General features: G+C 32.3%; 1 protein-coding gene across 1 annotated transcript in view; it reads left to right on the top strand.

Annotated features, from left to right (window-relative positions):
* Window positions 1–16,618, top strand: part of LOC124530107 (Down syndrome cell adhesion molecule-like protein Dscam2) — a 48,489-nt gene that overhangs the window by 13,554 nt on the left and 18,317 nt on the right. The window contains exons 4-19 of the mRNA XM_047104108.1: window positions 6,230–6,388; window positions 6,694–6,822; window positions 7,726–7,831; window positions 7,971–8,172; window positions 8,316–8,535; window positions 8,783–8,930; window positions 9,000–9,166; window positions 9,239–9,329; window positions 9,406–9,584; window positions 9,674–9,819; window positions 9,903–10,038; window positions 10,156–10,275; window positions 10,476–10,661; window positions 10,766–10,910; window positions 12,658–12,815; window positions 13,191–13,428. Of these exons, the coding sequence (XP_046960064.1) occupies window positions 6,230–6,388; window positions 6,694–6,822; window positions 7,726–7,831; window positions 7,971–8,172; window positions 8,316–8,535; window positions 8,783–8,930; window positions 9,000–9,166; window positions 9,239–9,329; window positions 9,406–9,584; window positions 9,674–9,819; window positions 9,903–10,038; window positions 10,156–10,275; window positions 10,476–10,661; window positions 10,766–10,910; window positions 12,658–12,815; window positions 13,191–13,428 (2,530 nt within the window). The remainder of the gene's footprint in view (window positions 1–6,229; window positions 6,389–6,693; window positions 6,823–7,725; window positions 7,832–7,970; window positions 8,173–8,315; window positions 8,536–8,782; window positions 8,931–8,999; window positions 9,167–9,238; window positions 9,330–9,405; window positions 9,585–9,673; window positions 9,820–9,902; window positions 10,039–10,155; window positions 10,276–10,475; window positions 10,662–10,765; window positions 10,911–12,657; window positions 12,816–13,190; window positions 13,429–16,618) is intronic.

Here is a 16,618-nt window from a genome sequence, read left to right as displayed (position 1 = left end):
GATACCACCCACTCACCAGTTATTCTACCGCCAAATAACAGCATACAGCACTTGTGATATGGAAAATCTCACAAATGAATAGTTTCGAATATGATACAATGTTTATATTTAATTATATTTAATCTATGAAGTAAGTCTCGCAAGTAACTAGCTATTTGCATAGGACGATATTGTTAAGCAAAAACGAAAACATAAATGCTTTCTGATCCATTTAAATCAATGTGATAACAAATCTGGCATGACTGGAAGAGTTCAGGTGTTGTTTACGTGCTTTCTGATGAATAGGGTTGGAAACTATCAACTTCGATACTCCGAGTGGATACGGAGTAATTCTAGATATAAAGTTATTCGGAATCATTGATCTCGGGATCTCCAACAATAGATAGTGAAATTGAATTTAGGATTTAGAGTTATTTTAATTTTCTTTTAAGCTTGCTTAGCTATTCTTCTTGACAAACGAGGTAGACGATTATCTACCACGTATATTACAATACGACTTAATGAAAAAATAAAAACGTGATTACTTTTGATATCCTCAGTAGCATTCGTATATATTCTTTGCGATTTCTTCGAAAAATTAAGAGTAAATGAAAACATGAATTACGAAGATTTCAAAATTATGTTAATTTAATTTTGAAAATATTTGATCGAATACAAAGACCGTTGTGGATTGGGTATATGTAAATGTTTAGTTTAACGCTCGAAATACAATGATAATAACCGCACCATAAACAACAGATTGTATAATAAACAGATGTACTGGGAAGAGGGCAAAACAAATTAACTTCGAGTCGAGTTGAACCAATTAACTTTCCGTTACAGCGAGGGAAATATGAAATAAAATGAAAAACAGCCCACGGCCGTCCGAGTTTTTACACTGGGAAACTTTTAATTAAGGGATTAAAAATGACATTAGAGCGAGTTTGGAACACGGTAAGTTTCCTTTTGTTCGTCGGATGTTTTCAAGAAAAATTCAACAGCGGTAACAATATTACCTAAACGACGAGCTCCGAGGCTCTATTTCGAGTTTATCTTATTAAAACTTGGCTCTCCGAAAACTATTACACGTAAATCGAGTATTATAATGTTGCTGTACTATTAGATACTAAATTTTGTTCGACCATGGCTGACGAGAGATAGAATTAATAATTACTTGAGCCGAGATGACCCAGTGGTTAGAACGCGTGTATCTTAACCGATGATTGTGGGTTCAAACCCAGGCCATCATCACTGAATATTCATGTGCTTAATTTGCGTTTATATAATTCATCACGTACTCGGCGCTGAAGGAAAACATCTTGAGGAAACCTGCATATGTATAATTTAATAAAAAATTCTGCCACATATGTATTCCAGAGGAATATGTTCCAAACCTTCGCCTCAAAGGCTTTAGGCCAGCAGTGGGAACTTTACAGGCTGTTGTTGTTGGGCTATTTTAATTTTATTTAACTTTGCAAGTTTTGTGTGCGTCCGCTACGTACATTCGATCGGACTTAGTTTTGCACAAAGAAATGACAAATACACTTAACACATATATATATTAATGACAATACATACATAGTATCAATATAGTATAGAATGTACTTCGCAGATATAAATACGTTTGATAAGAAAATGCAAACAGCTTATCAGATTTTTTTTTCACATGCTGTCGGTAATTTTTCTGATTGCTTTACATATAAACAAATATTTATGTTGAGAAGTTCTATCGGTATTACCAGTGTGAAGGAGGAATCATCAATCAAATCAAATTGCTTTGATCAATTTAAATGCTTATCGAAACTTATCGATTGTCAAATTAAACACTACCATCATTTCGTTTAAGAATATTTGACTGACATCAGAAGAACCGACAGACACACAGTTATTCAGTGGCTTTTTGTCATATTTGTGAGTGTTTATCACCACCGCCCATAGACAATGAAAATTAACCATTCCTTTCATCGCCAATGTGCCACCCACCTTGGTAACTAAGGTGTTATGTCCCTTGTGCACCTAGTTACACTGGCTCACTCACCCTTCAATTCGGAACACAACAATACCAAGTAGTGTTTTGGCGGTAGAATGTCTGGGTGGTAACTACCCAGACGGGCTTGCACAAAGCCATACCAAGTATTTTATTTTAGTATTTTCTTTACTAGCTATGCATTTACAAAAGAGCTAATAAAATACAGAAGCTACAAACAATATACGCGAATATTAAAACTAGGAGAGCGATGGCATGACATCGCTAGCATTCCGTCGTCGACATGCGCCGCAGCGTTCAAGAAAAATAAATGTCGTATGAAAAATACAAGTACACTCATCAATTTGTTAAATATTCGAACATTGGAACTTTTTCTGTCCGCGGTTAGGCTTACGTGCGTGGCAGAGGAGTTTCCCTATATTATTTATGGATACCTACGTAAGGTAATGTGTATGTATCTCGGGATGATCTGTTGAGCAGTTACGACATCAATGCCTAACAAACAAAAAATATTTTTTTTGTATAATATAATATGAGCCGAGATGGCCCAGTGGTCTGAACGCGTGCATCTTAAACGATGATTGCGGCTTTAATCCCAGGCAAGCTTTGAATATTCCTATGCTTAATTTGGGAAGGGAGGGAAATATCGTGAGAAAATCTGCATAGAAATTCTGCCACATGTGTGTTCCACCAAACCGCTGTGGAACAATTTTTATAATATTAGTTAGGATGTGTTCTATTAATAAAAGTAAGTTCAAAAATTAAAAACTGACTATTGAAAACTCACACTCGGAAACATACAAAATAATTAAATAATCTCATCTGCAAATGTTAACATTAAGTAAACAATTTATACATAACATATTTGATCGTATTTAATACATACTTACAATGATTGGGATGGTAGCGTAGCTTAAAATCGGAATTCGCTAACGACGAAATTAAATATAACACGCTTAAATTAACTTTTAATTAGAAGAAAATGAAAAATATTCAATTAACAAACAGCGCTGAAAGAAAACATCTGAGATTTTATTAAGAAAACAAAATAAAAGTATCACGGCATCGTAATTAAATTATAGTACATACATATATATTTATGAAGATATAGTGAAACGGTTTATTGTTTAAATATTATTAGTTTTTTTTTTGGCGGGAAATGCGTTGTGATTATATTATAGTCCACAGAGTACCAAAGACAATTCACAGGATTGTGATAGGTATTTGGGTAATGCATTATAAACAATATTGGAAACAATTAATTTGAAAAGTTAATATTAAATAATAAAGTAAAAGCAACAATATTAAACACTGTGTATTTAATCTACATAAAATACATTTCGCGTCAATTTACGATATATTATTTTAAAATACATATTACACTGTTACAAATCAATATACAAAACGTTGACATTTTCTTATCATGAATTAATAATCGATGAAGTAAGGCAAAAGAATAATCATGACCTCTTAAAACTCTTTATACATTGTTTCCTCCGCTAGAGCACAGATTTAATTGAAATTAGCATCTGTCGATCACATGACGTAAGATCGCTGAAGATGTCGCCACTTGTAATAACAGGTAAAATTTAAATGGCGACAACAAATTTTGTTGAGTGGAGATAGATCAGTGTCGGGAATTCGTTACTCGATTATAACTGTTTTATTTATGTTTAGTTACTGTATACAAATTACTAGTTGTCGTCCACGGCTGCGCTCGAGTTCAACCTTCTAAAGGTTGGTTGTCATGTGTTAGGCAAAAAGCCTATGTTCTTCCCAGAAGTTCATGTGTGCTTTATACCAAATTTCATCAAATTCGTTTCAGCGGTTTGGTCGTGAAAGAACGACAGACAAACCGATAGACTGAGTTACTTTCACATTTATACTATAAATTAGATTAGATATCTTAGGTTCCCCCTCAAATATCTTAAGTTTTATACTAATTATCATGGCGGTTAGTGGCGTATGTACCTTTAGTCATAAACCAATGTGACGGATAGTACATATGTGGATAACCCAAGCATATAAATGAACTAGTAAAATGACGGAATGGTACTCCAGAAACAGAGAGAGGTTTAGAGGGAAATAAAGCATGAAGATGATGATGGGAGGAACGGTGACAGCAGTCGTCGAAACAAGTGAAGGAAAATAGAGAAGAAGGAGTTACAAGAAAAACTGGGCTGGTTGCTACACCCAATACATTAACTAGCTCTAAATATAAGTAAAAAGACATCTGTTTACGTCAGATATCAAGAAAATAAAGACTAATTATTGTTATTTAAATGACGACAATGCCTTCCGCGGGACTCAAACTAACTAAAGAAATTTATCTATATTGGTTCAGTGATTGAGACGTGAAGAGGTACAGACAGCATTATTTTCGTATTTTAATGTCAGTATAAATCTAGCTGACAAAAATAACAAATTCATTTAAAGAAAGTCTTTATGATATGAGATGAAAAATAAAAAAGAACCATTTACATTATTACGACGAGGTATTAGAAATATTATCAAAAAATGTTTTTGTTACAATTATATTTCTCTGATGTAATTGGAAAATTTTGATTAAAGATTAAAGGACTTTGTCTCAGTCACGAAATGTAACCTTCTCGTAAGTAAGGGTTGCTTTCTTTATTGAAAATGAAAACAATTTTATCATAAAGTCCTTTTCGTAGACACAGTTTTTTTCATAAAACCCAATCTTGTATAAAAATATTGGCTTTTAAGCAATTACTTGATATTACTTTTAGTTTTTATTTCGTAAAGTTTTAATGGGCTTATAACGATGGGTTTTTATTCATTTAATTTGAAGTCATATTTAAAATTCTATTTACCTTAAATTACCTTGATTTATATTTTACAATAACGTATTTTGTATCATTTTAATTACAATTTAATTCTGAGCTTTGTTTTCGTTTTTAATCATATAATCAGACACCAAAGAAATATTTATTTTATTTGTAAATTAAATCTTAGTACTCAATTCCAAAATTTCAATTCGTTTTGTTTAACGTAATAGAGTATCGTGAGAGAGTGATAACATTATCAATCAAATGTATTTTTTCTACATAATTTGATCAATGTATAAACACATTCAATAAAAAAATTACACTATAAAATTTAAAAAGTCACAGTAATATTTTTCAACGCATAATAAAGCTTATACCGTAAAGGTTAGACAAACGAAGCGCTCTACCACAATTGATAAAAAAAAATACCTCCACAAATTGTTAGTTAATATTTTTGTGAGTGAGTGAGTATGGTATGTTGAGTGAGGTAGTTTAACTATAGACAAAAAGGACATAACATCTTAATTCCCAAGGTGTCACACCCCAAGGCTACATCAAAATGTGCCACCAGCGCATTGGCGTTGTATGGAATGGTTAATATTTCTTACAGAGCCAATGTCTAAGTTTGTTCGGTGTAATGCCCGCAAATAGTACGTAAAGTTTATACTATAATAAAGTAGATTCGTTATCAAAGTATATTAATACTTCCTAAGTAAGACAGTGTTATCTTACTTATCAAAATAATACTCGTTTTCGATTTCGTATCCATCATCGATGAGAGCGAAAACTTTGTTAGTAGTTGTTAGATAGTTTATGGAATAGTCCCATCAACGTACAATTGATAATGTGGCATTGAAGCACATACTAAAGGTTTTTAATTGATAAATAGAAAATGTCTAGAAAATTTTAACCAAATACATAAAACCCCGCAAGGTTTTAAGTCCAGTCAATTTATTTTCACGTGGAAAACATCATGAGGAAATCAGCCCGTGTAAGGTGAAAAACATTCAAAGGTTCTATTATCTCGTGTTGGAGCATCTTGGTGGTAAAAGCTCCGAACCTATTTTTAGGCTATTAGGATTTTAACATACGACTGCATTACAGTTGTATTACCAGTTAGTAGGCAATCCTCAATCAAATTAACTGTAGTAGTATATGGAGAATTACAGAGCGGAGTTGGCCTAGTAGTTAGAACTCGTGCATCTTAACCGATGATTACGGGTTCAGACCCAGGCAAGTACTACTGAATATTTATGTGCTTGTGTTTATAATTCATCTCCTGTTCGGCTATGAAGGAATACATCGCAAGGAAACCTGCATATGTCTAATTTCATCAAAATTCTGCCACATGTGTATTCCACCAACCCGTATTGGACCGGCGTGGTGGAACATGTTCCAAATTTTCTCCTTAAAAAATAAATTACAGGTTGTTAACGTATGAAGAATTACCATTTCGTCTATCATTTTGTCTTAGTGGAAGACAGCGTGCTCTCACACTTGGTTCGTCAGCTGACTCCCGCGAAGGTTGGAGGGTCTGTGGTGCTTCGGTGTGAAGTATCGCCACAATTTGGTTTGGCTGACATCGCGTGGTTACAGGATGGACTGCCCTTATCGTCCGGTTATATGGGAGCAGGTAACTCTATGGATTTAATATTAACGTGCCTTTTCTATGTATAAAATTTGTTTTGTACAAGTGTAATTTATTAAAATTTCGTGATACATGTGTATAATTCTTTTTATTTTGGTATAGTATTTTTAGCCATTAAGTGCCCTTTTCCACGTTGTTAATGTACTTTAGATCAATACGGAAATCAATAGATATTTAATCTTATACTATCCCAATAATTAGTGAATTTGTCAAGTATGGTCATCTATTTTCGTAACATATTCAGTTACTTTATGAGAACATCAAGTGTAAACTGTCAGCGATTGTTATAGAAACACGTTGGGTGTCCGGAGCCGGCGGCTTGTTACTTGGCTCAGATTTGACACAGGCCGATATACAAGCGGAATATTCGTGTTTGGCGCTCGACACGCCCAGCCCGCCGTTGAAGTTAACAACAGATGGTAACTCCTATAGTTTACTACATTCCGTTAAGCTTGAATAGTAGTTCCATAGATTATAAACCCATTTATGGATTCCATAGAAAATTAAAAGAATATTAAACGTACGACTAATTTCTTTTATCGCATTATTTTAAAAGAAATACTTGGATCCGTTCAACACTTTGTAAATTGTTTATAAATCTCTATGAGCATCCTTTTTAACTTTATGTAAAATCTGTATGGCTTCACCTTATATAAATGCATTTTGATGTTTAAATCTAACATATTAGCTTTATGGTTAGGATTAAGAAAATAATAAATAATGTGTTGTATTGTTTGGATGTGATATTGATTTGAACAAGTACATGAAACTGTGACATCAGATGTTTTTCTAACATGTTAAAAACAGTTTCAAATAGCCATTGTTATAGACACAAAATTTTGTTACAGTCTCAATGGAATTGACTTTAATTATAATAGCACACTAAATTTAAAGAAAGTGTAGAACACTTTCTTTAAATTTAGTGTGTATTTTTCGTCACAAACAAATATGTGATGTTGGACTTATAAAATAATGACACAATCAAAAGATGCCCATTTGTGTAATAAAAAATATTACGTCAATATTAATATCGTGATATTTTTTAATATGGCATTAATAGTGATAATGCATGTCCTTTAAATGTATGTCCAACTTGTTATTCAGATTATTTTTCGATTCACTGTTTAATATTATAAAATGTTTAACACGCGCTAATGCTGTCAACTGAAATGATTCTGCTGCCATTAATTCCGTTATTTGCATACTTAACATTTTCATTCATGATAAATAGTCATTTACACCAACCACTGTACAACAAAGTGGTACATGTTTATTAATATCGAAATGTATAATTAAATATTTGATTCGTTTCGTTTGTACAGATAGCAGTTGGTTAGAAAATATTGAAGTTAATTCGATCGAAGCTCGCACAGGCGACACAGTTTTACTACCGTGTATATTAAGACATATCAACAAACATACTATTACGTAAGTACTTCATAAAATATACGAAAAAAAAACTAGTATCTCTTTTATTGAGAGAGATGATTTTTCATAAGATTTGTGATATACCATAATCATAATAATATGTATTAGTGTGCAAATTTCTCACGGAAATGATCGTCAGTTGGCAGCGACAGGAAGCAAATGGTGTATGGGTGTCTGCGGGTGAAGGGGTTGTGCGCGGAGGTACTCTTGTATTGCCGAGCGTACGTACGCACCACGCGGTACGGTACGCTTGCTCACAGGGAACGGAAACGTCCCCACGTGTGATTGTACGACTAGTAGTGTATGAACCCCTGACTGTTATTGTTACTCCTAATCCTATGGTAAGTGATATTATTTTGATGTTTTTTTAATTACTCGTATATATTTGACTAGTGTAGAAGTTTTATTGTGTTAGAAAATATTCTAATATTTATGTATTTTAATTATATTTGAGCATACTTCAAATAGAAAGTTAACATTTTAGATGTTAGGCACCGGAGCAACCGGTCATTTCAACTGCTCAATTCAAGGAGGCCGAGGGGGTGGGGTCACGATAAGCTGGCAGCATGAAGGGCGGCCGTTACATTCGCCTCAGCCAAAATTGGCTATTGGTCCAGTTCGACCACATCACGTTGGACTTTATCAGTGTACAGCTTATGATCATTCCGACTCTGCCGTAGCTGGTGCCGAGCTGGTTATAGCTGGTAATATTTTTGATATATTATAGGCCGCTGTGTTCTTTTTAATTTTTTAAAAGTTCTAATTCAGACGATGTCTGCTATTTCAACTTACTCAAAAAAAATGAACAGCATTCTTATTTAATTATTATATTATTTAGGTATAAGTATTCAAAGTATTCTTATAAAAAAAAAAATGGAAGTAAAATCATACAATCGAATATAAAACTGTTAATTAATTTTACCCAATGTGAATCCTGTACATGCGTTTTAGACAGACCGCCTAGACTGGTATCGACGTTCAGTGAAGCAATAACTAGAATCGGACAAACTATTGCGTTTAGATGTGCAGCTACTGGAATACCTTCTCCAAGAATTTTGTGGACTTTGGACGATAGACCTTTACCATCCGCCCCTGAAAAGTAAGGCAGTGTTATTGTAGCGAAATGTCTAAAATAAAAGATTTATTTTGACGTGCCTTTTGTTTAAAGGTATAGTGTAAATACTAGAGCAGATACTTTAAACGGAGGCGAAGAAGGGACCATTGTATCGACTTTAAGTATTACAATAAGAAGCGCTGATGAAGGTGGTAGATATGGATGTAACGCAACTAATTCAGGCGGCTCTCAGGCACATCATGCAAGATTAAATGTTTTTGGTAATAATTATGACCTTTTTACTTTCAATTTATTCTAGTACGTAATAGATATCATATTAAGTATCATTTTAGGTGCACCAAATATAAGATATTTGCCTCCAATACACGTCAAAACAGATACAGATGTATCCTTATATTGTCCATATTCTGGGTATCCTATTAAGTGAGTACATATTTTTGTATTACATTGGAGCGTTATGATATTTTGGACTATGTTAACTTTTTTTTTCAATTATTAGAGAAGTTATCTGGCGGAGAGAGGATGGTTCTTTAGTTGAAACACCCATAGAAACAAATGAAGAACGAGGTATATTACGATTAACTACAGTCAGGAGTTCTATAGCAGGGAGTTATACATGTGAAGTTAGAGCAGAAAGTGGTGAACTGGCGCGAAGAACTGTTAGAATAGATGTTCATAGTAAGAACGCTTCCTTTATATTTGTAACTACAAATTAAATTTTTTGAAGATTTGAGAACATTAGTCGAAAATATTTCTTTTATTAACAGAACCGCCAAAAATAGCACCATTTCAATTTCCTGAAGAACTAGAAGTGGGTGGAAGTACACAAGCTACGTGTAGCTTGATTTCAGGAGACAAACCGATACAATTTTCTTGGCTTAAGGATAATTTACCTATCCCTTCAACTTTAAAGGTAGCGCGAACTGAACATCCTTACTTTGCTCTGAAGTTTAATAGTTTAATTTACAAATTTGTATATTGTTCGTGTATTATCAGGTGGAACAGAAGAATATGGACTTCTTCACAATATTGGTTATTCAAGATTTGAATTCCATGCACAGTGGAGAGTATTCGTGTAAAGCGACCAATGATTTTGGAACCGTCACTCACAGCGCATCGCTTATCGTTAAAGGTATTTATTTTGAGAAAACATCCTTAAATTACTTGCCATGTCGTTATATGGCTTCAAGGAAACGGTTTATATGATTAAGCTGAATGGCATAATAAATAAAGCAGTTTTTCCGCATAGAACCTCCAACATGGGTGTGGCGCCCTCAGAACACGTCGGTGTCCGCTGGCGCCGCTGTTTTGTTGCCGTGTTCGGCTAAAGGACAACCAATGCCAAGAATATCTTGGGAATTTTCTTCTGGTAATTTTTGGTTTAATCTGTTTTACTAAAATTTATATATTTGAAACCCTGATTTATTTTATCACAATATAAATTATTTGTGTATACATATGTATATGTAATGAATTAGGAAAACCTGTGTATATAAAATTAGGCATTTATGGCAAATATTTTTTTACACTTTTTGATGAATTTAGAATAACGTGTGTTATTTCTAACAGAAGGGGAAAATTGGCGACACATCCTTTGGGGTCAATCAGAATCTAGTGACGCAAGTGAAGGTTCGATACTGTCTGATGGTACCGTTTGGTTGCGGGTCGCGACACCGGAACATGAGGGGTGGTACCGATGTACGGCTCGTGTACAGCATTCTTTCTTGCATCATTCTTTTTACTTAGATATACGAGGTAAGTCACTTTTATTTTTTTTTTGTTGAACATTTTATCTATTCTAAAATATCTGGTTATATCAGCAGCAATAGCGTATCTGATTTCTATTTTTTTTTCTTTAGAACCTCCGAAACTCTCTAGAGGAGGAGGTTCAGGTGAGACTAGATGGGTGGTAAGAGGATCCACGGCACGACTGACTTGTACCGTCCGAGGAGAACCAGAAATACACATACATTGGACACATGACTCAAGGCCATTGGCGTTGCAGTAAGTTTATGGTTTCATATTGTTTATAAAAAAATATTTTTTTAAACGTTTATTTACAAAATAGAACATTAAACATATAAATGATTGTTGTGCGATATTTTTGAAAATTTGATAGCATATCAAGTATTGTGTATTCAAGTATGTAATAATGACTCAGCGCAACAGTTCGCAAACCAGACCGCCGCAAAGACTTTACTTTGTATTCTCACACTATGAAATAAATTAATATCACCATTCGATAGAATTCAGGCATAGAATCACAAATAGTTTCGAAGGTAACAAGAGAGTGCCTCAGGGATTTTTTTTTATAAAAACAACAACAAATTTTATCGCAATAGGTTTTACGCATATATCGACATATTATACAATCAATTTACCATTTACGAAATTTAAAAGGTTTATTAAGAGTAAATTAATAAATAAATCTTATTATTCATTAAAAGAGTACTGTTAAAAAAAACACCTAGAGTTAGGCTCGGTTTCCATCACAGGATACTAATTATTGTAAAAAACAGCATTGTAAATTTGTTTATTTGAAAAGAGCAACTATACGAGTTACTTGTCGATTCTTCTCGCTAGAGGTTGCCTTCCGAAATAGTGGTGATATTTAATTTTCGAGAATTACAAATGATTTATTGTAAAGTTTGTTTGAATACAATTGATTTGATATGATTTATTTTGAGTTCTTGCATCAACTTTATAAACTAGACACTAGACTAACGAGGTAGTTTATTACGCTTAAATATATTATTAACAATTATATTTGAATATATGTAAAACATAAACACGCCAAATTTATTAGGGACTATTTATTAAAGTCCATGCTAGTCCGAGGCTTAATATGTCGAGGCTGTCAGGCGAATGGGAATGAACTAATTCGCTAGTAATCTGATGAATTCTGGTTTATGTGTAGTGTAAATTTGTCGCGCCATTTTATTGCTTGGGTTAACCCATCAAGCGCTTCTAAGCTTTCTGCGTATTCCGTAAATTATTGGATATTTCGCCGCTATTAAATGTACAATATTGTTAAATCGCTTTAATTTACATACCTATTCTTGTATTAAAATAGCTGTTTTAATTGATAGGTACTTGTAATTTTATTGCAAAAAGACTTCACGATTTTTTAACGTCTATAACTTTGTTTTGATATTACTGTTTTATACTAACATATTATAATGTAATATGTATAGAACTAAATAGCTTACGACCATTATTATCTATGTATCTACCATCATACACGTGGAAATGATTTATTTAATAAAGCTAAATAATTACTGGAAATTTTATACTCTTATTAAAAACGTACACATAAGTATTTATATTTCTGTTCAAGGCATATAACCAACATAAGAACGGATGTTCGTTTTATAATTAATTATATTTTTTAATAAACAACCAACCTATTTGCATGGGCAAAAACTAAATCAAAGGCACAATGAAATAAATTAACAACGTTGAAATAAATTGAATGTAAAATTGTAATTAATATTCATATTCAAAAATATTTAAAATAAATACTACGTAATCGAAAATTTGGAAAATTCAAATTGCACGACTCGATCGTGTCCCTTAAGTCAGGTATAAGGTAACACCCACGTCTCAGACGCTTGTAAACAAAGACGTGTTAGAGCAACTGTCTTAATGGTCATATTCTCACACATATTTCGGATTATAGCTATAAGCACAAAATATTCTTGTAGTCAAGTGTAATCGTTAACTTGGCTAACATCTGTGTATTTTATCACAGTGGTTCAGGTGGCGTCGAAATGAGGGATTTAGGCAACGGGGGAATGACGTCAGAAATAACGATATCGCATGCGGGCCCCGAACACGCGGGCGATTATCGTTGTATGGCCAGGAACTTGTACGGGAGTGATGAGCTACTGTTTCGACTTTTTGTTAAAGGTAAGATATTTTTAGACAAATTTCTAATACCATTTTACTATGCATAATATCAGCCCACTCAGATTCGTCTTTAACCTTTTGATATATTCTCTAACAAGTATCGAGTTCCTTTTACCAATTAACAGTTTTACTCTGAAAGTTGCAACTTTAATGATCACTAGTGTAAGCTATATAAAGTAGGATAGAATAATGAAGGGGACGTTTGAATCGTAAAGCTTTGAAGTGCTTTATGTACTCACAAGCTCAGTTATAAGCAAAAAACATATATCAACATTTTTAAAATTTGATAATGAATGTTTTCTATTATGTTACACCATGTTACATGTAATATAAAAAAAAGGAATTTTGGTTTAACATTACTAATTCCTTACGCAGAACGTCCAAACACACCAGAAGAAGTGCGAATATCAGAAGTATGGTCGCGTAAATCGCGGGTTACCTGGCGCGTACCACGCGGCGCATTCGTGTCACACTACTCATTGCAGTACCGCCCGCTCACTCGCGATTTAACAAACGCTCCGCTTAACGCGCCGCTGCCCGCTCTGCTCGATACATGGGAATCGCCTGACGTACTCAACATAACACTTGCCAATTCGGATTTGCTTCACGTCGCGTGAGTATTTTAATGCTGCTTCTTTTTGTTATCACTTTTTAAGCAATCTTAATATTACTTTAATATAGCAGCATATACAATGTTGTTTGTTGCGTTCATCAAGTATTACTTCAGCATTAATTATTCATACAATGTTCTAAAACTTGGGACCTATTCTAACTCAATCAATATTCTTGGGACGTATTAAGATCGATTTGAAGCCGATGATTTAGTAGCGATAAGTAAGCTATTGTATGAAGTACGAGTTGATGATATATTGGATAAAGTTTACGAAGTGAAAAATATTTGATTATGTTAATTTGTATTGCTTTTACAAACACTCTCAAAGAACTCTTTTATGAAATAAAACCTGTATAGTTCAGCATATATATTCTACTGAGAAGAACCAGTATAAAATTCAGCAGTTACTTGTATCCATCAATCATAAATAATTATATAGGATAATGAAAATGTAGAGTAATTTCAACATTATACAAATATATTTCCAGATTTTAGCGTGGGTTGATATCAATATAGTTAATGACTAATTAATTAATTATTGATGCGGAGCTTAATGAAATATTAAGCCAAATGACAGCACTGCGTCACACACAACACAATGTATGATTTGGTAAATTTTAAAACACTGTCTATGGACTATCTAAATTTTATGTAGTAATAAATGAGGCATTTTTTTGTAACTTTTAACATCGTCATATAATTTTTATATCAAGAAAAAACTTTTTTATTTTTAGATTAGTTTTTGTTAGTATAGGCGTTTAAAACAAAAATCAATATTCTAATTTCATTGTTGATTTGTTTGATGAATTGCATGCGAGTAAATTAAAGCTAAATAAGCAATTATATCATAAATTAGATTTCGTAATACGTATACTAAATGCTGATTCACATTACGTAAAATGTAACCTAGCAATGTGACAGGTCTAGGGTCTATCCCAGCCTTAACATAAAAGCTAAAAGATAAGCTATTGAAAAGAAATAATCTTACAACCTTAACAAAGCATTATCAGTACTTAAGTAAAATATATAAGTATGCAATAGTACATAGGCTAGTTACATACATAAGTTATTTTTAAATTAATCTACAAAATATTTTTTCTATGAGTACATAATTTAAATGAAAATAGTATAATATAAAATGAGTACATCGTTTTCATATCTTATTGCCATCTTAGTTCTTTTCAAAATTTTCTTTTTCGAAAAAATTGCTAATATATGTGGAATTGTTTGTAATGTATGCATTAATTTTAATTTGTTTAGAGTTCAAATAATTTACAGATAGTATATGACAACTTACACGTACTTAATTGTACCAAAAAATGTACTGGCTTTTTACATTAATATGTATAATGTGCATTTTGATATAATAATTGCCAAAATAAAGTTAATTTATAAATTATAGACACGAAAAGTAAAGGAAAACTTATAACAACCAAGTTCCGACTCCGCGAAGTCAATCTATCCTATTTGGGATATGGTATCGTTTTTCAATTCGAAATTATTTTTAAAACAAATACGGTACTCATTCTTTAAGATAAGAGTAATGTTAAAGGCAAAAATATAGTGATGAAAAGTGTGCAGTTTTAATTGATTGATTTGAATAGAGGATGTATATAACACGTATTTTGAGAAAACGAGTAACTGCTATGGTAGGTCTTCCTTTAATTTAATCTTGTAATATGATTCGAAACCCTTTATAAACAAATCAATTAAGTATATTTAGATCTTCATAGTATAACAAATAGAAGTTTCTTTATTTACAAAAATGTAATCATCGTTTTTTCATATCATTTACAAAATATGAAAAAACGATGATATATATTTTTATACAGTTTTTTTTATAAAAAGTTTATTTCATTTTTTATACTTATAAAAGAAATTTATTATTATTTCTTAGATTTATTATATAAGGCAGCAAACTTTTCACAAGGAATATGTTTTAAAATTAAATTTAAAATAAAAATATATTATTAACATTGTGTGCACACTTACAGGCTAACTTAAGGTATAGTTAATAAATTACTTACTGTGATATTCTTTGCTCTTATATTATACAGAAATAACTTAAAAATCTCATTTTGTTACTAAAATGACTATTTTTTAACTACATACTACACTATTTTTTAAATATGAAAATACTTAAATATTATAATGTGAAATTAAATATTGAATTTGTAAGAAAAAAAAGAAAGATAAAATTAAAACATAAAATCAAGTGTGTCTTAACTATGCGTTTAAATAAAATTACACAGCCAAAATATATAAAAATACCTAAGTCAGCCTTTTTAAATATGGTAGAGACAATTAAACACCATATAATATATAATATTAACGAACGAACCAAGATTAGTTAGAGTTATGCAAAATTTTATTGTTTATTAAATAGGTTTTCATGTATCCATACACCGAAAATTGTTATAATTTCTCACCTCACAAATTAGCAGATTTAGTCGGCATTTGGTTGAACTCGTTCAAAGTACTCCACTCTTGCTAATTCCGAACTGCCGTAAGTTTGTAGAGACTCATGAATGTGAAGTGCTCTTTTAATTTTGTCCCACTGCCAACTGTATACGTAATGAAGGTTAACACATAATGTGTTATGAAAATAAGTTAGTACATTTGAATAGAACTATAATAAACGAAAAGGATATCGCGGGTGTAAAAGCAGCACTACTTTTTGTAAATATATTGAAACTGCCGCTTGTGTATCATTCAACGACAATAAACTTCATACATCATCATTCAAATTTCATTCATGACCTTTAGAGGCCAATATATAATTGTTTAGTTATGGTTATCAATATAAGTCTCTTCATCATTATCATTATTACATAGTATAAAACAAAATCTCTTTAAAATTACGCAACGCATTTCGATGCGGTATTTTTTTAATACAAAGAGTGATTACTATATATTTGTGCTTAATTTGTGATTATAATTCATCTCATGAGCGGCGCTGAAGGAAAACATAGTGAGGATATCTGCTTGTGACTAATTTAATCGAAATTCTGCCACACGTGCATTCCACCAACCCGAATTGGAACAGTGTGGTGGAATATGTTCCAAACCCTCTCCTTAATGAAAGAAGAGGTCTCATCCCAGCAGTGGGAAATTTACAGGCTGTTACTTTACTTTATATGGACAATATAGTTTAAGAATGTACAGTAAAAGAAACACTGATAATTTGAGA

Source organism: Vanessa cardui, chromosome 5 (genome assembly GCF_905220365.1).
Source record: "Vanessa cardui chromosome 5, ilVanCard2.1, whole genome shotgun sequence".
In the NCBI taxonomy this organism is placed as follows: Eukaryota; Metazoa; Arthropoda; class Insecta; order Lepidoptera; family Nymphalidae; genus Vanessa; species Vanessa cardui.
This window is presented reverse-complemented; position numbering and strand designations above follow the sequence as displayed.